The 24,465-nt window shown below is 46.0% G+C and overlaps 1 protein-coding gene across 4 annotated transcripts in view; it reads left to right on the forward strand.

The window, feature by feature from the left end:
• BCL11A (BCL11 transcription factor A) overlaps window positions 1-24,465 on the forward strand; it is a 368,594-nt gene that overhangs the window by 70,399 nt on the left and 273,730 nt on the right. For 3 of the 4 annotated variants that reach the window (XM_069850198.1, XM_069850199.1, XM_069850200.1), the window contains exon 4: window positions 3,399-4,969. Coding sequence is in view for 2 of the 4 variants with exons in the window: in XM_069850199.1 (XP_069706300.1) it covers window positions 3,399-3,500 (102 nt within the window). In the remaining 2 variants the exon portion in view is untranslated. Of the gene's footprint in view, window positions 1-3,398; window positions 4,970-24,465 lie in introns of those variants that run through there. The other variant, XR_011336804.1, reaches the window with a different exon arrangement.

Raw genomic sequence — 24,465 nt, forward strand, 5'->3', positions numbered from 1 at the left:
GTGCATGCGGGCACGCAGGCAGGAGCTGATTTCTCTTGGGGAGGTACATGCTGCAGCTTCGGGATCGCACCGACCGCAGCCCAGAGCTCCCAGCACCACTCCCAGCTGTAGAGTGGAGCTGGGCGCTCCCCTCCCTTTTCCCGTGGACTTTTTTTTTGGTGGGAATTACAGGTTTACGAAACGTTTTATGTGCATTGTCTTTAAAATCCGGACTCCAGTTCAGGTCCTCTCCATCTCCCCCTTAGGGGTCTGTATATGTTGTCAGTTTGACAAATACTGCATGTTGCAGCATCTCTTTACTTTATTAAAGCTGTGATACTGTCTCTTGCTGTTCCTAGTGTAATGGATTTAATACTCTTTTTTTTCTTTTCCTTTTTTTTTATTTCTGTAAAACCTTCCAGTTGTTCTGTTGTCTTCTTGTGATGGCATCATTTGTTGCCTGTATTTTGCCCAGCACCTTCTGAAGGGGAAATCTGGGATTTCGAAAAAATACAAAACCATACATCTAAAGAAAAAATTAATTATTCCTTTCCTAAAAGAGACACAAAAATAAATCAAAAGCTCTGTTTTAATTGAGTATAGAAGGAATGAAGGTTGCATTGTCTGGATTAGCGGGATGAGCGTGAAGGGGGGCTGGAAAAGTGCCCTGGGACTGCCCTCCCCTTTGAGAGGCCAGTACCCCCTTGCTGTCACTGAGGTGGATGCCATGCTGCAGTGGGAGCCATGTGGATGTGGGCGCTGCTGGGGGACCCCTAGTAGAGAAGGCAGAGTCCAACCCCAGCACTGTGGGGTTGAGTTGAAAGGAATGGACTTGGTGACTGTCCCCGGGAGTGCTGGTGTACACAGGGATGCACAGTGTGCTTTGCAGCTGCCTTGACAAGATGACTCTTGATCCCATGCCATGAAGCGCCCGTGCAGAGTTTGGTCTCTTCTTCCCCCTCTCTCTTTTTATTGCTGGCTGGTAGCACCACGGTTGAGACGTTGTCTACAGGACTTGCTTTTGCTGGTCTGCCTGGGATTGAGCATAGCCTGGCTGTCTTTTGGAGTGAGTGCTGTACCTTTTGTTTGTCCTATGGCGGTCATTGTACCACCACCTTTCTCTATAAAATGTTTTACTTGTGAAGTGATCATATATACAGGTATATATACAGACTTTGGTATACAGGTCTATATACAGGTGCATCTCTAGGTAGATCTGGGCTCCATGCGCTGCTATGAGATCAACAGGTGGAAAGCATACAAAGATTTATTATTTTGATTTTAAATTGTGCAGCAATGCATTTGATTTACAGGTTTCAGAGAGCTCAGTTTTCCAGGTGTCAGAGAGCTGAATAAGGCTGCCGGCTGCTGCGTTGTCCTATGGCTGTGCATATGGGGTTGGGGCAGTGGTTTGGAGGAGCTTCAGAAGAAACATCTTCTGCTGTAGGAGAAGTAGTCTGTGCTGGCTGGCGAGAGCATAGCTTGTGAATGACAGTGTGCTGTCACCTCAACACCAAAGCAGAATTTGTTTTTCTGCAAGTGGCAATGAGTTAACAGTGGGTAAACTCACTGAAGTCTGTCGGGTTGGGGTATGGTTGTCTTAAGACCCTGTCATGTGCTCTTGAGTTGCCTTGGCATCCTGCGCATGCGTGACCCGTGCTCCCTAGAAACTTTTCTGTTCTCTGTTTCTGTTTCTCTCCATGCAAAGAGATGTCTATAAATAAGAGCAATATTTGGTTAACAGTGTCTCTATTGTTAAAATCTTAAAACCCGTCAACTTTTGAGGAGGAACATGTTTTTATGGCACAGCCTCCTTTGCTGTTAGTGTTTAATCTCTTCTAAATTGAATGATTAATGTGATGAAGGCACTGAAACAGTATCGAGAATTTAGACTCCAGATGTTTCATATTTATTATGTTTCCAAGGCCTGAGATAAATACAGGAATACGTGATACCATGTCTTTGCTTGACATTCAGAAGGCTTTGTCATATCTGATGAGATACAGTTTGGGGGTTTATCTAAGTGCAGAGTTTGTACAAAAGAAGAAAAGAGATACCAGCCACTCTTTTAGCTCCCTCCCTCTTTTTTTTTTTTTTCTCCTCCCATAAATGTTTAAGGCCATTTTCAGTGGGAGTGTGGCAAATTGTATTATTGAGCAGGAGAGTGATATTGCCCAGTGGGCTTTTTGCTGGAGTTGCTGGAGAGCCACCTGGTCCTTGAGCCCAGGTGCTTAGCTACTGGTTTCAAAGGAGCTGCAGGCATCCAGGTGTGGGGTCTCCTCCCTGCCAAGGGGACATCCCCCACCCCGGGTTTCGTACCCCTTGGTAGGAGGTATGGTTTGCAGCAGTGTTGTGCTAGTGCGGCTCTTGGCCAGGATGGCTGTGGTGCTCTTGGCTCCCTTGGAAGTCTCAGCCTGCTTTAACATCAACCTGAAAAGTGTTGGGCTCAGACATCAGCAGCAACAAGCCCTCCCTGGAGGGAGACTGGGCACGTGCTCTTAACTTCAGAGGAGCCACTCCATTTAACACCTGGTGAAGATCTGGCCTGGGAGCTGCTTATTTAGTCTTGATGGCAGATCATGCATAGCTCTTCAGCCACTCTCTTAAGTATTAGTAAAGGAATTTCCATAGACACAGGCACCGTGGTTGAATGTGCAGAGGTGGATTTTGAGGGGTGTGTTGATGATGCGCCAACCTTGCTGCTGCCACCACTTGCAGTGTAGCCCTTAGCCTGCCATTCGGGGTAGTGTGGTGTTTGGTGATTGGAGCAGGCACCTGCAGCCACTTCTTGTTCTCCTTTCGAGTGGATCTGGGGATGTTTGCTCTCTGACTGCCCCGTCCCGTGCTTCTGAAGTTGATGGCGAGTCACCTGCAGGCTTTGCTGGGCATGGGCTGGGGCTTTGCAGCTCAAGCTTTGCTGCTGCAGTGTGTGCTTGCATGCCATGCGATATCCAATGTGTAGTGAGTTGTGGAGAATCCTCTATGAACCACCTGCTGCGTGGCATATTAACAATATTGATGGCTTTAAGAGGGTCTTCAGCACCCAGACACACCATGGTTGCTGGGGGAAGCCCCCGAGGTTTTGGGAAAGAATAGGAGGAAATTTTCAGACAGGCTGGCTCGGTCCTTGCCCAGACAAGGCTCCTGGCACAGCACAGGTTTCACAGTAAGACCCAGAGGCTTTTCCTCCTAAGTGATCCCTGTGGTTCCTGTGCAGTGCTGAGCAATGCTGGATGTGAGCGTGTGGCCTGAGAGGAGGAAGGGCTTCATCCTGCCATATCCCTTTGTGACAGTTGGGTGTCCTAGTTTTTAAAGAAAAAAAAGAAAAAAAAAGAACAAAAAAAAGTAAGATAAGAGAATAACTCGCACCGTGGGCCATGTCACACCTGTTCTCTCCTCTGTCCCCATGCTCTCTGTAGGTTCGGCGTACCCCCCAAGCTGGCGTGGTGCCCAGGGAGCCCCGGACGTCTGGCAGTTTTCGGATGGAAGTTCAAGAGCACTTAAATTCTGAAAGGAGGTGAAGCTGGGGCAAGCGGCTGGCGGCGTCTCAGCATCTGGAGATGGCCTCTGTCCTGCTGGCTTGCCGCATCCCCCGGAGAGCCTGAGAAGTCACCCGCTGAAGGCAGCGCTCCCCGGGCTCCTCCTGCCTGCAAGACTATCGTATTTATATTTTGTAATAAGAGTACAACACTTCTTTGGGGTTGGTTTTCTTTTTGTTTGTTTCTTTTTTTTTTTATTTTCTAAAAACAAAAATAGCAAACCCACCCACCAAGGTCAAGGGCTTTTTGATGGCTTCGACCGGCTCCTTATCCCCGTGGAAAAGACTGTCTTGCTTTTGTGGACAACCTGGCCTGTTGGTTATCTCCATGACGTGCCATTTCTTGGAAGGCACATCTGATGTGAAAAATTATAAATAAAACACAGTGTAGGTCTGTGGGTGGGTGGGAAATTGCCATAATAAATGTTGGAGCTTTAGGTTTTGTTTGCTCTGTCTTTAATTTTTAATGTTAACAAGGGCCAGGCAGCTGATATGACTTTGTATTACCATACCAGCTGCAGAAAACCAAGTGCTGAGTTTACAGAGAGAAAGCCGGGGCTGGTGTCTGCGTGAGGGGCTGCCAGTGGGCAGATAGTTCCTGCTGAGCAAGACCAGGCATTGAGCCTATGGCCACAGCACCCCGAGTCAGGGCAAACCCCCATTAGTGTTCAGTGATACTGAAATGCGGTGGGTCTGCCAGCTCTCCTCTGTCACACCCACCTCCTCTTGATGAGTGCTGGCTGCCATATTACATTTGTACTGTTAAACTACATACTTTTGGGGATATTGGGGTCCGTAATGTCCCTTAGTGTCTGTCCAAGGAGAAGTGAGGCCAGCTGACGAGTTTCATGAGGAGTGATAGCCTTGCTATGGAGATGCTGTCAATACCAGGGGATGCAGAGCCCTGCCCCAAGGCGGGGTACTGAGGGGAGCTGCTATCAGGTTGGTGTCCTGGTGTCTCCTACTGAGCCTCCCGCCCTTGCACAGCTTTCCTTCTTGTCAGTGACGCTTGTCCCTTGCTGAGAGCTGAGCACCCACACAAAGAGTTTGCTGTTTTGTGGCCCAAGAGCTTGCTAAACAGAAGATGGGTTAACTGTGTGCTTGTGTGCTGTCTCTGATGGGATTTATAGGCTGTAGCTACTCATGCCTGTGCCGACAAGCAGAGCTGGACCTTATTTGGTGAAAGAAACCAGCTGGGTAGCGAACAGAGTCACTAGCTGGCCGTGTTGGGCTGCCAGGACACCCGCTGCTGGATGCAGTGGGACGGAGCCGAGTCGTGGGGCAGGGGCCAGCTGATATATTTGCTTCATGTATTAGCTGCAATCTGACTTCTGGTTTTATTCATCCCCTTAAAACCTGAGCAAGACATCCAGTGGGGGTGACTCCTGAAGAAACTGCCATAAGGAAAATGATGTTGCCTTTTCAGTGGGTGGGGCTGCTCTTTTGTTTTTTTTTTAAAAAAACCCAGGCTGTGATTCTCATGTTGGCCCGGGCATAGCACAAGCACAGACACTTTTGTACCTTAAAGCTTGGTGAGGGGCCAGGACGGGCAGCAGAAGCACCTCCAAGCACGGCTGTAGGGTCAAGCCAGGAGCCTGGGGGGACTTGGTGCATACGCATGGGCTGACCCAAAGGGAGCTATTGCTGCTTCTTTTAAGGTGATTTGGTCTTTGAGGTCCAATTACCCAAAAGTCTGCACACACTTAAGCTTTTCTTATCATTAGGAGCTGTGTTTATAAGGTTCTTCCTATCCCTATGCTACCATGTCTGTGTCTGCTTGTAAGGGTTTTTTGAGTCTTGGAAGGGTGAATCCTGTTGCATTAGGCATCCTGTTTCTTGTAAATGCACCATTGGTAAGGAGTTAGCAGCTCCTGTTAGCTGCTGGCACCCCCACTCCCACCCTGGGATATCTCTGCACCAGTCAGCTGCATCACATCAGGACTAAGGGCCTAAGTAATTGCAAAGGGGGTTGCTCTGCCTTCTCCTCCAAATTGCAAAACAGCGATCACCTGGTACATATCTACAGCAGGCCTGTAATGCTTATAAGGGCAGCTGGGAAGCTGCTTTATGAGTTATTTTATTTCTTTTTTTTTTTTTCAGGGTGCTGGTTAGTTCTAGGGATGGCTTTACCCTTATTTTGTCTGAGTGCAGGCAGTGCTCAGCACATAGGTAGCTTTTGGGATATCTGGTTGTGTTTTTGATGCTCAGTCTAGTAAAGCAATGTAACATGCTCTGCTTTCTCTGGCCATGGTCCACCTCTCCTCGGCAGCTGGTGTAAGGCAGCTATTTCTCCCAGGAAGAGCAGAAAAAAATAAAGCAGTGATGGCTAAAGGTGTTCTGCTGAGCAGAGGGAAAGTTATCCCTATGCTTTCCTGAAGTATCAAAGGTAAAGCGAAATACTTCTTAAAATAAATGGGTTTTTTTAATACAGGTGTTAAATCCTCTCTAACTTTTAGGACTTTAAAACATCTGCCTACTTTACGTTGCCTTAAAGTTACCAATATGTGTCATGACTGCTGAGCGCCTCTTGTGAAGTGCTGGGAGTTCCTCTCCCCTCCTGCAAGGCCTGATCCTGCTCACGGGCTTCAGGGTCTGTGTGGCTTTTGCAAAGCAACAGGGCAGCCCAGCACAAGGTTTTAGTGGAACAATGAGGGTTCCACTGTTTTGTGTAACCTAGGCCACTGTGTGCTTTTACTAGGGGTATCATTAAGATTCCTTTTTGTCTGGCCAGGACTTAGCTGCTGTAAAGTCCTTTGTGGTACTTGGGTGTGTGGAGTCTGGCCAGCAATTGTTACAGCTGTCTAATGAGTTTCTACCAGTTAACAGGAGTTGAGGGTTTCCTGCAAGGGGAAAGCTGGAGGTTACTCCCTTTTTAGTGCAAAAGGGGTGATATTCCTAGGGATTTTGTATTCAAGCATATTCCCAGTGTGTCAATCTGCACATCAGAGTTAAAAAACTAACTACATTTGCTCTTTATGAAAAACACAAGCTCCTAAAGTTTTGGAGTTTTTAGTAAGCAAAAGAGGAGCTGGTTGGGTTTTTTTTCCTAGTCCATGGGGCTGAGATGAGCAAGATACCTGGGAATTAGCTAATTTAGCTTTGATTTTTTGGGGTTCAGGAAGCTGCTTTCAAACTTGAAGGCCATTTGACTGTACTGTGTTTTATTTCTAAGCATGCTTTCATGATACTCAAATACAGCAAAGGTCAGGTCTTTTGTGAAGCCTAGCTTAAATTTTGCTTTCAAAATAATTTATATTTTGGATTTGCGATGCATTCAGGATGTGGGCCAGTTGAGGAAGTCACTATCTCTCCAGAAAGGAACTGAAAACAGATCTAGAAACTCCAGAAAGAGGCTTCAAGCAGCACTTCCAAACTCCCCACCTTTCATTTCAACCCCAGCTTTATGTAGGGTCCCACTAAGTGATCTGTGGTGTGGGTAGCAGCACTGTGGTGTTGTTGGGTAGCAACACAACTGCAAACTCTCGGATAGGGCAGAGGAAAGCACCATCCTTCTTGGGCTGCTGGAGGTTATTTTACCAACTGTACTGTTTACCCTGTACTTTAGTTTTGCATCTCACTTATTGCGCTGCTGTGTGTGTTTGAGTTCTCTGGATGCTGGCAAAACCCAGGAGTGAGCCTTTACCTGTATACTTTTTACTGTGGGGTGAAGGATGTAGCTGGCTTTCCCGGGCTCCCTGCTCTGGTATGGTATTTCATGTGATCCCACTATAAATTATTATCAAGAAATCAACCAAACAGTCCCCTGAATGAGAGTGATGCTGCCTTTGCTGTGTGGTTTTATGGGGTTTTTATTTTTTTTTAATTCTCTGCCCCTCCTCCCCCTTTTTTCCCATTTCAAGTGTGATTAGGCATCATCGTTCAGTCGGATGTTGTATCTGCTTCAAGTTGACTAAACCTTGTTTTTTCCTCCACCCCGACACCCCCTGAACCTCCTCTGCCAACAGAAGTCACCCTCTTAACATATGTCTTCTACAGAGGTCCAAATAATCAATTATTCCCAAGGAAAGATGGAGTTTGGGGGGTGGGGGAGGAACACAACAACAAAAACCCTCTGAAAATATGGCTCTTATTCCTTAATCTCACTGGATAGAGTTACACATCTGGTAGAGGCTTGTTCATTGTTGCTATTACTTTTATTGCGTCTTTAGTGGTGATGAAGTTCAGATGCCAGAAACAGTGGGCCCCAATTTAATTTCATCTGGCCTTCTGTAATGAGCACAATGTGATCCCTGGGAAGCACTGGCTTGGCCACGGCTCCAGCGGGCAGGCACTTGTCTGCCATAGGGATGGGCAGAAGTGGTGCAGACAGACAGCTGGACAAGCAAAACCCCATGTAAAGGGAAGGGGGGGAAAGGGGAAAACTGGAAAGAGGGATGATAATAGGTGAGTGGAGGTGTCTGTGCTCTGTGAGCATCAGTCAAATACACAGTGAGAGGGATGGGTAGTTAAATGGATGAATAGATGGTCAGATATCTTTTCATATCAAAACCCAGAAGTAAGATTCTGAGATGGATTTCCATCTTTTTTGGTGGCCAGGGTGTGCGTGTTGTGATGCTTTCTTGGGTTGCTATAGCCCTGATGGCTCTTCCCTGGTGATTTCCATGACCCTCTGGGTTTCCAGTGGTGATGTATAGATGCTCCCACTTCTCCCCCAATGTCTGCAAATGCATGTGTCTAAGGGCTATACAGGATTCATTTATGGGCCTCCTGTTGGTGGGATATGTGCATGCAAAATGAAGGTTGTATTTGGCTTCTAATATTCAGATCTATATTCCATATTGTGTTGACCAAGAAAAACAACTCAGCCCCTGTGCTGAAGAATGTGATGGACTGATGACTTTCAGAAACATACTGTAAATCAAGGAGGCTAATAAATACTTGCTATTAATAAAATGGGGCTACTGCCTTTCAAGTTATTTTCATGTTTTTACCACATCATAAAATTTAAACGGAATGAAAAAGGCAATACCTATGGACTTCCCCTCCTCCCCCAGCATGGTTGTTGCTCAACTTAACCTCCTCAAATGCCCAGACAAGATGAGTTTTTCCTCAATGAGAAGGTCTAGATGGAGCAGTAAGACACCTGCCTGACCCCATGGAGCTGATGAGAGGCTGACCCCAGCAAGAGTCCCTGTGGCAAGACGTATGGTGTCTTGCTGGGTTGTCCCTTTGAGCTGGCAGATCACCAGAACTTGTCCAGACCAACGCATCAAAGAGCCTGCAGCTACAAGCTGTACCACCTGCACCAGTTCATGATAAACCTTTAATGCTTCCCAGTTGTGAGAGAAGCTGCTCCAGGTGGTAACCAAAGGGGCAGAGCATTCACAGGCTGCTTAACCCTTGCTGTTGGGTTTTTCTGGTTAGCTTGTCCATTACAAGAGGTTGGGCAAAGGTGTTGGTGGCCAAAGGCCTCTGGTGCAGCACACCTGCAGGCAGCAGAAAATGGGGCTGTGAACTTGCTTCTTGAGTATCTCTAGCAGAGCCCATGGCACCTATGAGGATACCACACTGGACTCTTTAAACAGCTGTGCCATTGCAAGCCTGTGACACTCTGGGCAGAGAGGGAGTAGAGGATGGAGCCCTACATAAACATTTATATTTTTTCTTCTTTATGCGAGTGTATGTCCTTTGCCTGATTTCCTTTTACAGCCCTGCAACGAGGAACAGAGCCTGGTGCTGTAATGCTTTGGCCTCAGTGCCACAGAGGCAAAGGTTGTCCCTCTGGTAGCCCCTGTCCCATGGCTCAGCTCCAGAAATGTCCACTTGGTGGGCTGTGTGGGCTCTGCCTGCTGCACTCACCCTCAAAAACCCTGCACCCCAATTCCAGTATGGATGAAACTTATGTTTTTTAATATTCTCCTCCCAACAGACATCTTCCCTGCTGCCACCCTGGCATACACCCTGGGGGTTTGGCTTTTCCATTTGAAGACTTCGGGGAGCAACACCTTTTTGGGAGCTGCTTTGCACTTGGCTGCTCTTGTTGGCTTTTTGTTGCCTGAAATCCCCTTTTTTCTTGTTTTTCTCTGTCTCCCCTGCTGAAGAGATACTACCTTCTGCAGCTGTAGTGATTAAAGGGGAGGGGAAAAAAAGCTTATTTAAAGTAGAACCTGGCAATATAAAATAAGGTGTGGAGGTGATGAATGATCCCGGGGTATATTAAAGCAGGGGCTGGCATTTTTGACATATCTCCTACCTGTGGCGTGTTTGAGCACCTCAGAGACTGGCTGTTTTGAAATGCTGAGCATCCACCCCTGGGCTCTAATTCAGGCAAGTTTAAAAATGTCCTCTGAGATTTAGTCAAGTTGTTGCTGTTTTCTGAAGACCCTACTGCTGCTGTAAGGATGTGGGGCTGGAAAGGGATGGGAGGACAGAACCCAGCCCTGCTCTGCTTCCTGAGAGTGAAGGGGTCAGGGTCTGGGTTCACCTCTGAAGTGTGAAGATTGGAAAAGCCTCCCTGCCTTTTAAATGCCTTTTTAAAGGCTCTTAGAAGCATATTGCCAACATCACTCTAAGAGCCAGTCAGGAGAAAGGAGGGGGAAATGATATTGGCTCATTGCATGTGACTAGCAGGGCAAGGACAGGGAAATTATGCATTTTTCCAGACTGGCTTATTCCCTTCTGTGTATTAAACATTATTTTAATATTAGAGTGACAATGTTTTATAATTAAGCTAAATGTAAGAGACTGAGTACACTGGAGAGCTTGGCTCGGTGTGAAGAGGTGAGAAAGGTTTCCACCCGCTGCCCAGGATTAACCCCAGGTTGCAGCATCCTCTGCAGCTGCACTGGCAACTACAGTGCTGGGCTCTCGGATGCCAGCACGCCCCACACTTCAGCAAGTAAAACCTTTAATTCATAAAGGTTGTAATGTTAATACAGAAGAAAAGTGTTTTAAAAAATTACATTAGTTCACAGACATCTATTGAACTCATGAGGGGAAATCTAGCCCCTGAGAGATAGAAACTAAAGAGCTGAGCCATAAACCAGTACGATAACATCCTTATTATAAGATGCAAATTAAGGGGCCCAATTCACTTTAAAAAAGCATTATGAGTATTTAATTTTTCTGGTGGGAATATCTCTGAAGTTGGCCTGTGTGTGGTTTTTGTGCTGTGTACTTAAAAAAAAAAAAAAAAAAAAGGAAGAAAGTAAGTCAGGCCATGAAGGAACTGCTGAAGGCAGAGTTGAGGATGCTGAGTGGTGGTTTGGGTTTCGGAAGAAGTAGCTGGTGCTTATCGTGGGCAGGAGGGCATGTGTTCACACTGGATTTGGATGACGAGACTGTAGTTAAAGCCAGCAGCATCACGGCAGGTTTCTGAGGGTGTAAAATAGGCTACAAACCTGCCCTGTGGTTTATTTTATTTAAATCTTTCATCTGCAGAGCAGCTGGCTGGGTCCCTGCACTTCTCTGGCCAGTGGCTCGGCGCTGACACTGGAGATCAGTGCAGTAAGAAGTGCTTAGTTGATACCCCATCTGAGATTTGGGGATTTTCTGGGAACCTCACTCTCTGTTCTTGGTGTTGCATCCCCTTCAGGGAGGTGGCTGGGCTACTGTGATGCTGCCAATAGCGTTATTTGTTAGGGGTTATCAGGAACATACAGTCTAGTGAAGGGATCATGGGGTCTTTGGGTGCTTTTCTGGGGCACTTATTCATACAGGGAGCGATTTGAGGCTTCACCATGTCTGCCACTTTTTTTTTCCCAGCCATTCCTTGTTTTCTGGAGCCTTTAAAATTATTTTATATTTCCTCCTTCTCCCACCCCGAAGTTGGAAGGAGGTGTAATTGCTGCCCTTGCCTTCAACTTTGCTGTTTGTCACATGCTGGAGGTCAAAGTCTTGAGCTAGAAGAAGGACTTGGCATGCAAGGTGGGGACAACTGGGATAAAAAGTAGAGAGCCTCTGGGTGTTTGGTCTGCTCTCCATCCAGCTTTAGGGTTGAAAGGTCAAGACTTGTTTGAAAAAGCAAAGAAAACAGGTACCCTTAATTTGCATCCTTAAAGACGAAAGGACTGCTTGGGTGCTGGAGCTATTGGGAGGCTGAAATTGTTTTTTCGAATGTAGAAAATAAAACCCCTACCCTGAAAGACTGCTTTTCAGGCGGGCATCATACAGCTCTCCTATATAATGCCTGGAGGTCAGAGGTTAAGTTAAACAGGGAGACCAGGTAAATATGTTCATCTGAAACCCAAGAATTCGAAAATTTTATTTATTTTGTGGAGTTGTAGAGTGTTTCTCCAGTCATGGACATGAAACCTGGTGTGGGATGGGGGCTGCTTGCTCCAGACCAACAGCTTGAGTTTGGGGGTCAGGCTCCATCCTGACGCCACAGCTGCTGCCTAGGGTTCAGTGCATGAAATAATGGGGTTTTCCTGAGGTCAGGTTAACTTGTTGAGGAAAATCCTGGTCTCCAGCCAGACACTAATGGCCGAGTTTGGACCAGGTCTGAGCTGTGTATTGAAATCTGTTTCTTGTCCCAAGGCTGCCTTCCTATTCACTTTCTGGCAATCAAATACTATTGTTTCCAAGCCACTGTTTGCAAGGAATATTGCTTCTTTTTAAAGCTGTATGGATGCACACAGCCAGCAAAGACCATAAAATAATGGTAGGAAATGCCCCCTGTCAGCCACTAGGCTAGCCAAACCCTTAGAAACACAGATTTCTTGCTTTGAGTTATTTTTTTAAAAAGAAGAAGAAAATAAATCCAATATATCCTTCTTTTATCTTGTTTTGGAATCATAAATTTAGTAAGTAACAGGGTTAGTGGACTGACTAGGCAGTGGTATGGGGCCATAGGTTAGTTAGGCTGGAAGTATTTATGGGGCTGTCACTCAGCTGATCCCTGGGAGGGAGCTGCACTGAGTAGGGGCTCATCACTTGTTGCATGTGGCATTAAACACCTATTGAAATAAAACCCAGCAACCCCCAAACAAAACATCCTTTTCTGATAAAGCACACCATGCCATGGTAATCCTCCTGCACATACCTATAAAAAGAAGCTTTTTATGAGTGTTTTCTCCCCTCCCCATCCTGAATCCACAGAAAAGCATCATATATATATATATATACACACACACGTGGCAAAAAAACAGCTGGTTTTGCAGACAGATGGAGAATTTTGCTCATCATTTTCAAAGTGAACTTTATGGGAAAGCAGAGGGTAAATATCAGGATGATATAAAGCTCGTGGCCGAACTCTGGTGATGATCTTTTGGCCAGGCATGCTGGCATTTTCCATGCTATTTCCTGGCTCACTGGGCACCCTGTAAACCTCCCCCTCCCCTTGATTTAGGAATAGGAGCCTCATAAATCCTTCCAACCCAGATGCTTTATCAGGTCCCCCAGCTTCTCTCTGTGAAACCACGGTGTGGGTGGCAGGGGCAAACATCTGCGCAGGGGATATCCTCCTGATCCTGCTCCTCCACAGCCTGCCGCTATCGCCTCTGGGAAGGCAGTTGTGGTTTCGTAGCTTTTTAGCTGCGAAATGAGGAAGGATGTTCTTCCTTGTGGTTTGCAATTACAGTGTAGAAAGTAACAAACGTATTTCTGCATCCCACCCCAGATTCGCTCTCCTGCAGCTGAGCTGAGCTAAGGGGTGATGCATAAGAAAGCAAAACCCCGGCAATAAGTGAGTTATGAAAGTGATTGTAAAATCTCCCTGGGAGAGTAAATGTGTTTTTGTACACATGCGTGACTCCAGCAGCATTTGGAAATAGTGTTTTTACACAGCACCTGACTTAAAAAAAAAACCAAACGAACCAACAACAACAAAACCCAACAAACCCCAAATCCCAGCCTCCCTTTGTGCCTGGGTTGCAGCAGTTGGGAACCTGATGCCTTAAATCTAGAATCCATCTTTAACCCTGGAAAGTCTTCAGCTTTTGGGAGCAGGTGATGTATTCATGTCTTGTGCACACCTCCCTTGCACACTGATGTTTGCACCACCAATAGCCTAGAAAGTCCTTAGGATTAGCACTAGTGAAGGGCTGGCCTCTCCCAGGAGTTGGGCTGGTCCATCACTGGGGATGCTCTGGGAGGGCTTACTTGCATGGGTATCGGCAAAGCTGGGTCTGATGGCTTCAGCCTGCACAGGTGCCTCCCCAAAGGGCTGTACCTCTGACCCAAGAGACCTCCCAGACAGAATGATGTCCAATTTCTGATTTGTCATCACTCTAGAGATGACACCTCCATGCCATCACTCCAGACATCTCTCCTGGTCCAGCTTGGTGGTGGCTCCTTGAGAGCTGCTATGGGCATGGATGAAGCTATATGTGTGCTTGAAGTGGTTGGGAATAAGTTGAGAAACAATGAATTATTGATTAGCAAGCAGCACAAGCACCTGGCTCATACCTGGTTATGGGAGCTCCCTCCCAGCCGTGTGCTGACCACAGCAGGTCAGGTGGGTGAGGACTCTCTGGGGCACATCTAGCTGCAGAGAGGATGTTTCTGGGCACATTTTTTTTTTTGAAGAGTGTGGTAAGGGTTCTGCTTGGGGCCAGTTGTCTTTCCAGAGGTGGTGCTTTTTGCATCTTCCTTACTGTCACCATGAGGATGATGGAAGATCTGATTTTTCACCTGCTCTGATAGTCCCTGGGCTGGAGCGACAGAGCTGCTCAGTGAAGACCAGGGCCATCTCCATGTTGCTTCACGAGAGCTCATATTCCTCCTCTTTAAATGAAGAGACCAAACCCTTTCTTGAGTCGCACTGGCGTCAGTTTAAGGAAGGAGAAAAAGCAGTGGGACTCCTGAAAACACTTGATGCTAAGTGATGACTTTTTTTTTTTTTTTAAATTTAAATTTTGTTTCTTGCACTGCAGTACGAAGATAGAGGTGAGTCCTCCCCAGGCAGGGAGGTGCAGCTGGGAATGGGATGATCTTTGCCGATGGCCCCGCTCAGGATGTGCAGCTACCCCCGCTGGGAGCCCCTGCAGCTGGGGCCCTTCTCCCTGTGCCGTTCAGCAGGTTTCGGCATGACTCACTGGAGCCTGGGACAAGGTGCGGTGTTCTCTTCCAGGTCAGGATTTAGATGGATTGGCAAAAGGCTGTGGGAATGCTTTTAATGTGTCTTCTTGCATGTTTGATTTTTTTTTTTTTCTCTCTCCTTCTTGTTCCCATGCGAACAGTGTCAGGCTTTCCTGCTCTGCCATTGCCTAGTAGATGGTGAAGGAAGGGTTTGGACTGCTGGGGATGCACATTTAGCAATGGCCTGCATCCTCCCCTGTACCTCTGCTCAACACCCCCCAAAACTGCTTCCCATCTCCAAAGAGGATGATGTCTTCAGTCTCAGCTTGGGGCCACCAATGCACCCCCATTTCCTTCCCCCTCATGGGTGCACTCATGATGGGAACCAACTATGTTTACACAGGTATTGCCATACTTGGAACAATAAAAATAACAGGAGTGATGAAGCTCCCATGTATCTTTTTAACACGTGTCTACATCTTTCAAGACTCGGAGCTCCAAGGCTTATGGAGACATAAATAATAAGCAGTAATTAAAGATGCATGCACAGTGCTGCTCCGAATTGCAAAAGGCTTTGTGTTAGATGGACACACTGTCGCACCAGTTGAGGTCCTTGCTGAGGGAGTGTTGGATGGCTGTGAGGGTCTGCAGCTGAGCAGCCACTTGCATAAGAGACACGTTGCATTCATTTTACTATCATTATTTAATGTGCATTAGTCACTGCAGCTCCAGCTCTGCCAACGAAGGGCTTATAGTCTGGCTATTGCCCATCTTGTACCACTGAGCTGGGCTAACCATTAATTCTTTTGCCCCTTTTTTCCATTGTAATTATGTATCTGCATGGGATAGACCTGAGGGCAAACCGTCCTGGCACTCCATCAACGCTTTCCTACGTGCGCTTCTGGGAAGCGGAGGGACAGCCACATGCATGACCTGTTCTTCTGGCCTCTCCTCAATCACATTGCAGCCTCAGGTGCATTTTTAGCTCATCTGAAATATTTTGGGGGTGTTTTTTCACGTTAGTGCCTCAACCTCTTCTTTTTTCTTTTTCTTTCCCTCCTTTGACATGTCCAAACCATTTCATCCCATTCTTAGTATTGACATAAAAATGCAGCTGAAAAAACACTGAAGCTGTTTCAACAACTGCAGCGCTAGGAAGTAAAGTAAACCAGAAAGTAGTTATTACACTAAGAGCTTCCTCTTTAAATCAGCTGGGGGGAAAGTGAGAGTAGTTGGTAATTAGATTCTCTCCCTCATACTAATTGCATTACCAATAAATCAGCTGTGAAGGTCTGTTTCTTTTTAAGTTTTCTTGAATTTAGCCTTTGTTCTAGAATCTTGGAACAACAGAGCCACAGTAAATATGGTTAACCTATAGTTAATTACTGGGGTATTTCGGCTCTGCTCTGTGGATGCTCAGCCTGCAATGGTTAACCATCGGCCTCTTGGAAACCAGCCCCTCTGCCAAACCCCAGGGGAGAGGAGTAGTGGAGAGCTGAGTGTGGTGAGCTTGTCCCTCATTACTAACATTGTTTCAGTAAAAGTGCAAGAGGCTTTGCATTAGGGGATGATTTGGCCACACAAGAGTCTGATGGAAAAAATTAACTTTTCCCCAGCGTGGCTTTTCATTCTGCCCTCTCCCCTGCCTCTCTTTCCAGGGTTGCTAAAAGACCAGGGACTTTTAGCTTAGCAAATGCATCCTATACATTCCTTTCTCCAAAAATTGTAGGTTAATAATTTCAGAGTCCCAGGCCCTGAATTCCTTTAAGCTCAGACTAAACCATATGTACATTGTATATTTTTTTTTAGAAGAAGAGAGGATGTTTAGTTAATATATAATTATGTGCTGGGTCTGTGGGCTGCAGATCGGCATGGGGAGAATCCCGCGAGCCAAGAGGGGAGGATGAAGAAAAACCCTCCTGAAAGAGTATGGGGTGTTCCCTTTCCCTTAATTGAAGTCAGAGCAGTTCTCATTCATTAAGAGGTGAATGATAAAGGCTTATCAGTGACCTTCCACTGAAGTCTCGTGCTGTTGAAATCTTGTAGTTGCACAACAGGTGGGGTGGCAAGGCATGGCACATGGTGCTGTGCTGTGGGATTCCTCACAAGTTTTTAACAGATCACAGCTCCCAAACCATGGGCAGTTCAGGTACACTGTTCGCTTTGATGTACTGCTTCACATGCCCCAGGTTATATCACTGTGAGACATGGCCAGATGATGAAAAATCAATGTCTTTGGTTTAAAAAAAAAAAAAATCCTTGGAGAACGTGATGTAGATTCTGAATTGAAGGACTTCATCCTCCCCACTACTTGACTGAAGTCCATGCTTTGCAAAGTTTTATTGATATCCCACATGAGTTTCTACCGGGTATGAAGGCAAGGACCATTGTGCTGATAATGCAGTCACTTTCAGCACAAAAAAAAGAGTATGTGTTCCCAGAACACAACAATCCTTGGACGATTTTAATTAGGAAACTTGGGTAGGAGGGACAGTGGAGGTTGCTCGCTCCATTAGAAGAGCATCAGTGAATCTGGAGCTGCTCTGCGATGGGTGATTTCAGCACTTACTGTGACTTCTCTTATGGAACACAGTGACCTGCAGGCTCTGACCTAGGTGGGCAGAGGTGTCTGCACGTCACAAGCTCCACTCACAAGCCCCGGACAGGGCGAGGAGGCATCCAGTGAGCCAAGACAGGAACAGCTAAGAAATGGGGGCAGAGGTGGAAAGGACGGAAGAGAAAAGGGTACATCCTTTAGGATTCAGAATCTGGCCTGCTAACCCTCTTAAGGCCTTCAGCTGTGTCCTGCTTACCCTCTGAATGGCCTTCAGCTGTGGCCAGGCTGGCCCCTCCCCTAGTCACCCACAGGTGGGAGCTTCCCAGCCATTATGAAGGTCTACAAGGTAGCTGATAAAGGCACGGGCTAACAGCCAGCCTGGGAGCAAAGTGCTGGAGCTGAGCTTGGAAAGGAAAGCAGCAGGTTGTGCTCCTGTAGTGATAAGCTTGTGTGTTTTTCGGTTTGCCTTGATGCTCTCTGAATGTCAAAGTGGGCTTTCTGTAGTGAGTGGGCTGCAGGTGTGTTGGGGTCCCAGTGACAGCCAGCAGTGCTGCTAGACCAGGCTTCATCTGTGGTCTGCTCTGGCTGCTGCAGTCAAGTGATTGCAGCTGACCTGGCTTTGCTTCTTTGGCTGGACCTGGGAAACAGCGCATGTGATCTTCATTTGTGTTTGGTTGGCTCAGAAAAACATCTCGCTGGGCTCCGAACACCTCTGGGACTCTGCTAAGTCTGTGATCAGAACAGCCAGATTACCATAGGCGTCCATGTGTTCTGGATATGGGGGAACAAAGCTGTATTGCTTTGGGAGAAAACAGAAGATGTTGTTGTCTGGCTTATGGAATAGGGAGGTTTTTACAAGGTGCTTCCTATTGAACTTCCCCTCTGTGCCATGCTGCGCCTTGGGTGGCTTCAACTTCATCTCGACTTGCACAACCATGTGACTGCCTTGTGTTGTTCCTGATGGAGAGAACAGGTTGTTCATCGGGGAGCTGCTTTCCTCAGGGCAGGTGAGTGGTGCCTCTATGCTGCTCTTTGCTGTCATTCTTTAGTGTTATCTAGTCTTGATGAGGAAGCAAGAAGCCTGTCAAGGGTATATGTGGTATAACACATTAGAAGTGAAACAATGGATGTGTCTTCAGTATAATTGAGCTGCATGGGAAGAGCAAAGTTGTGCTAAAGCAGCATTAGTTGCCTGGCAGCTCCCTGGGTTGAGGAAGCCTTGTATTATATCTACCTAGATTACCTTGCTCTGATCAATACCACATTTAACCCAAGTCTGCACACAATACCTCGTTTCTCGTGCACTCCAATTTATGTGCCAAAACTCAAGGCTGGTAAGCTGGCATTTATGCCACAGTGGTACAGCTCTTGAGGGTCTCACCATACCTGTGATATGGCATCTGCAGTATATATTAGATCTTTGTCCCACACTTATTGAAGAGGAGAGCTTAGTATGGACTACGCTTTAGATTTTTGGAATGCCTCTATGCTCCCTGGCACCACAGGCTCAGCTTAGCCCTTCATCTGTGCAAGAGAAATATACTGAGTATTATGACTCTGTGGGACTGAGTAGCACTTTTCTCAAGACTTACATCTAGGGCTGGAGGCATGGTCTATGCTGGTTTATTAGCTGTGAGAACGATCCTGGAGGAAATACATTTTTCTTCCCTATATCTGACAATTCACACTTTTGGAAAGGGCTGCAGAGGGCAGAAAACTTTAGGTTTCTGACAGATATATCTTCAGAGTCTGAAGTTCATTGGGGGTTGCAAAGCATTCCTAAATTAATAAAAATCACCAAACTATATTGCTTGGGGACATCAGTGTCTCTTAGTACTGAAAGAGAGGGAATATTCAAGATCTCAGGTGTACCACCATCACTGCTTCCCTTGATGGTGAGTAAGGGATAAACTATGACGGGTTAATTCCTCTTTACCCTGGGGAAGTAGCAGGAGACCTTGCAGAAGCAAATGTGGTGACTGGAGACTGTGTTATGTCAAGTCACTGGATTTTGCTGTTGAAATGGCTTCTCTCCACAGTTCTGCAAGTGGTATGGTGGGAATGGGGTTGGACTGAGGTGGGCAGGGAGGTTTGGAGTTGGGGGACTCCCCCAGCTGGTCCTTCCTGTAATTGGGATGGATGAAAGAAACTGCAGCAAATGCTGGTCCTGCACTAAAACCAGACCAGCTCCTCTGGTCCCAGGTCCTTTTGTGCCTTCATCTCCTCTCTGGGCTAGGTTCCAGTCAGGAAACCCAGTCCAGGGGATGACTTTTCTTTTTTACCTTGTCACAGAAGCAGTGGGCCTGGCTTATCCAGTGCCACCAACCCTGTCTGCAGTCTGCATAGTGCTGAACTCAGCCCAGGTCTCTTGGGATGCAAGAGTCTGCCTCCAGCGCCACCAGTATTTGAAGTCCCTCCCCATCCATCAGTGAGGTTGTACCACTTAGTACTTGAAGACACCGCAGCCCTGATCTGTTCTCCACAAACCACTCTCCTCCTCTCTGAAAACCCTATCAAAGATCAGCTTTATTAATTAATTTATTTTTTGGCGAACCCACACTAAAACTGGCTGAGCTGGTTTGAAAATGCCTGGTGGCTACCGTGGTCTTGTTCAAGGTTGCTTCAGGATTGAATCTCCCAGGCAATGAGTCATTTATGGGGACAGTGTGACTTTGCACTGATAGATGTTTATCCTGTTATGCACCCAGCCAGAGCAGCCCAGCTTTATCCATCATGGTCTTGCCCAGTGTTGGCCTGAGGTGAGGTTGGTGGTATTAGCTTGGAGGAAACATAAGGCGTCTTGAAATTATGTTTCCTACTCCTTCCTCTCTCCTTACATCTCCACCTCTAGCACAGGATACCTGACTTGAGCTTTTGAGTAACTCCAGTAGCAGGGATTGCATGATAAAGACTTATCCATTAAAACATCATCCTTGACTCCTGTGGACCCTGAGCCACTCTCATCACTTTTTGTTTGAGTGATTAAGCAGTGGACTAATGGCACAACTGTTAATGAATATTGAAATGCTGTCTGGAAATGAAGAGGCTTATGTTTTCTGCAATACAAACAAATCAGAAATATTTTCCACTGTGGTACAGTCCTTTTAGTGTTGGGTGTCATCCTTCTGGAGCTTTGGTGGTGCCCTCATCTTTGAACTGAATTGAGAAGTGGGAATCTTGTGGATTGTAATAACGAGGCCATTATTTTAGGGATACAAATGTTTAATGTACAATAACGAGTCACATAATGAATGTCCAAATGAGTGATGTTTTCTTCAGTTTTACATTCCCAGAGGCACAGAAAGTATTGGTCACTTTGACACAGAAAGCAGCCAGGCAATTACACTGGCGTGCTTCGAAAAGGATTTTATTTCATAATGCAAAACTTGAAAAAAGGCCCAGAAACACCCTGTGCTTCCTGGTCATCGCTTTGAATTCAGTTCTCCTCTACTCCACATTAAAAAGGGATGTGGAGTTTAGGGCTGTATTGAACTCTGAGTACCTTTGAGCTAGCATTTGGTCTTTGGGAATGAGTGGGGGAAGGAGAGTTAGAAGGCATCTATAAAGGTTTTCTTATTTCCATGGAAAGAAAAACTAAAATTAATGAAATCTGGTTCCCCTTTGCAGCAAAGGGAGTGCTGTGAGGCATAGGAGGAGGGTACCACCAGCCAGGACCAAAGCTGGCTTGCCTGAGATGAGAAGCTTGCTCTGTCCTCTGGATGCACAGGTTTGAGTGATGGTCCAGCTTCCCCACCACTGTTACTGAAACTCCCTGTGGCTTTGGTGTAGCAGGGTTTTATCCAGAAGCTTCTAGTACCCTCTTTTTTTGTTTTTTTTTCTTAGTCATAAATGAGTTAATGATAGAAGCTTTGCAAGATATTTTGAGAGCTTGGGACTTCAGGCTCGATTCTCCCCAAAATTTTTGTGCCGTAGGACTGCTGGGCAGGACCAATTAATTATTTGTCATACTGCAGAAGACAACGAAACCTGGGTAACTTCCGCAATGGTAGAAAACTAGGCTCATGCATGTGTGTGTGGAGGAGGTCTCAAATGAAATACTGTCTTAGAAAGCAAAGTTCTAGTGTTAAAAAAAAATAAAAAATCCAGGTTTTATCTATTTTACCAAAGGCTAAAATGAATTCTTATGTATATTTTATAAGAATATGTGTTTTGTTTATAGCCTGGCATTAAGGATACTTTTTTTCTTAATAAGCTCATGTCAGAGCTCCCGTAACTGTAGCCTGAAGGATATATTTTTGCAAAAATGAAAAATGAATGTATTATTTACCTATCAATACTGCACAACATGGATCAATGCAAACCAGCGGTGCTGCCCCCTGCTCCCACCATTAGGGGAGGTGGGTTGCTCTGTCTGGGCAGTGCTGGGACTTTATCTGTAATATGGAGCTTTCAACTGCTGGGCTGACAAAATGCTTCTCTGACAGCCAAGCTATTAATTACCATCATCTGAGCCTAATTCATTCATCCCTTTCCCTCTCATGCAGAGGGACAGGGAGGGCTGAGGGCACTTGGGGAAATGTAGGCATGATTCCATATTCGTTATGCGGCGAGTGCTGCCTGCGACTTTGTTGGTTGCAGTGGCTTTAATTGAATTGGCTTGCCAATAAAGCTGTTGTCATTCAGTAAGTGAATTTGTTGTACTACTCGCACCACAGCTGCTGCATACAACCAGGCGTTTCCTGAAGGCAAGCCAACCTTGCGCTAGCCTGGCTAGAGATTTTTTTTGCCTTTCCCCAAAAGTCATCCATAACACGTTGCGTAATATCCCTTAGGTGTTGTTTCCCACCAGGTAGAAACAGGGCATCCCCTGCCTGAGCCCTTTTGCAAGGGCATGTCACAGCCTCAGAAAGCTGTGGCTGCAGGCTGGGCGCTGGTGATCCACTGGGGTGTGGGACCAGCCAGTCAGCCTGTGTGTTTTTTCAATTAAGGGGCTCTGACCTCTGTTACCCCGTGCTGGTCATGATAGAGCATCATTGTTCCTCACAGTAAAAATAAATACAGAATATGACAGATAATATATTTTGTTGGTCAGGAGCTTAGAGGCCCATTAAGAAGTCTAGCAATATTGATAAAATAAAGCAACATTAGGAGAGGCATTTATTATAGGATATGTAGGCTGTTGGGCCAAAAAATACTCCAATGTTCTGCAGTTTATAAAATATTAGGGAAGGAGGGGAAAGGACTGCTTGATTTATGGCAGCTGTAAAGTGATACTGAGATGAAGTAAAATATCCAGAAGTCTGAGAGCGCCTTACATTTTGCTTTTTAATGTGTGGGACGAGCATATACGTGATAGCTCAGAGAGTGGTCCACAAGGCAATCTGGTGGTGGCTGAGGACCAATGCTCCCTGCACAAGCACCTCATGCTTCTCATGGGGGAGCTGAGATGCAAATCTATGTCTGAATGCTACTTCTGCCCCCTCTTCTCTGCCAGATCAGAGTAAAGCTCCATATTTTATCACCCCCCAAAAAGGGCGGGAACAGATCTGGATCTATTTCAAAACATCGTGGCTGAGTCCCAACTCTGATTGGGATGAATTATCTTTTCTTGGTGCTACACTGAGCTGGAGGAATTACACCAAGAAAGAAGTTTTCTTCAGAGATTTTTTTTTTTTCTCCTAATAATGTGGTAAAACATTGCATTGAAATTTGAGTTCATTCCATCGTATTTCTCCAAATCTATGCTTATTTCAGATTATTTTTAACACTTCCAAAATATGAGTAGGTAGAGTATTCCAAGCTCTCTGCTGAAACTGGATAATTCTCAGCTGATTACTGAACTGAAACTGCAGAAGCTGAAGTAATATTTTGGATTCACCTCTGTTGAGGTGAATCATAAATTTGAAGAGAGAAGCTGGCAATTAGAGGGTTAAACCAGTACACGAATGCTTGTTTCCAGACATTCAATAAAAAAAATGCCTCATATAGGCTCATGTTATTTGAGTGGTAACTCATGAAGAGAAGTCAAAAATTGATTGTTAATGATGAAACTTTCCTCAACCTCTGTATCAGTGGATATAGCCTGTGATAAGGACATAGAATCATAGAATCACCAGGTTGGAAGAGACCCACTGGATCATTGAGTCCAACCATTCCCATCAATCACTAAACCATGTCCCTCAGTGCCTCGTCCACCCGTGCCTTAAACACCTCCAGGGAAGGTGACTCAACCACCACTCAACTTCCTAGTGTTATTTCATAGAATCATAGAATGGTTTGGTTTGGAAGGGACCTTAGAGATCATTCAGTTCCAACTTCCCTACCAGGTGCCCTGCAGGGACACCTGAACCAGGTTGCTAAAATTAGTGCTGCAATAAATCAGTGGAACTGGTTTTGGTAAAGGCTGTGGTGCCTATCTCCAGCCCGGGAAGAGTCACTTTTAGTGATTGTTTTGGAATAAGTGTATATCAAGCATAAATCTTGATGGCCTTAAAGTAGTTGGCTTGTTTCATCTTTTTGGGAGATTAACTCTAGGAACAAACTCATTACAGCAAATGTCCCACTGATGTCCATAAGACTATAACCTTTTCCCTCTCACTGTTTCTTGGGATGTTTCCTAGAAATAATGCTGATGTACAAGACTAGGAAATGTGTGTAATCAACCTCTATCCATCAGCCGAAATACCTAGTGTTAAGCAACATGTCTGGAGGCATGGGACATGAAGGGTATAGCAGAAGGCTGCAACAGTAAAGCCTAGGATTTTTAGGGCAGGGTTGTGCGAATCCACAGTAGCCACCTCCACTAAGGCTTTTGATGCTGGGTCCCAGCAGGTCTGTCTGGCAAACAAGGTCTTCACCATTAACAACACTGAGCTGAAGCAAAGGCAGGAGGTGGGTTAATATATTTCCACTGATTTTGGCTGCTGAGTTAGTTATGTCAGAGTTGCATGGATAAAGTAAAATAACCCAGGCAGGATCTGTTGTTTGCTGCTTGGAAGAATATTTGCGATGCCTGGAGGAAGTAGTGACAGCACTGTGGTGTTGGGTCTGTGTTTCCTCCTGGCCAGGGGGGTTGGAGGCCCCAGGGCACAGTGAAGCTCCCCAGCTGTTGATGGGGCCTTCAGGTCTCTTCCCACATGGATGAGTTTGCCCCCCTTTCCTGCTGCACTAAAACACACGGGTTTCGGTGTCCATGGCACAGGACAACCTGTTGGGATGAAGCACTGTCTGCTGGAGCTTCAACTCAGCTGGGGGCAAAGAGGATGGGGAAATAAATGGTAAATAATGGTAAATAACCTGTGGTTTAGTTTACTTAAAGTAAGTCAATTTACCTTGAACACTCCTTTTAGAGCAGTAATGCTCAGTAAGTGGCTATGTCAGTCAATTATAGACTTACGGTAGCTGACAAGGTTTTCTCCTATCATCTCTTCCCACCACTCCCCAAACCTCT

The sequence above is a fragment of the Phaenicophaeus curvirostris genome, chromosome 2, assembly GCF_032191515.1.
Source record: "Phaenicophaeus curvirostris isolate KB17595 chromosome 2, BPBGC_Pcur_1.0, whole genome shotgun sequence".
In the NCBI taxonomy this organism is placed as follows: Eukaryota; Metazoa; Chordata; class Aves; order Cuculiformes; family Cuculidae; genus Phaenicophaeus; species Phaenicophaeus curvirostris.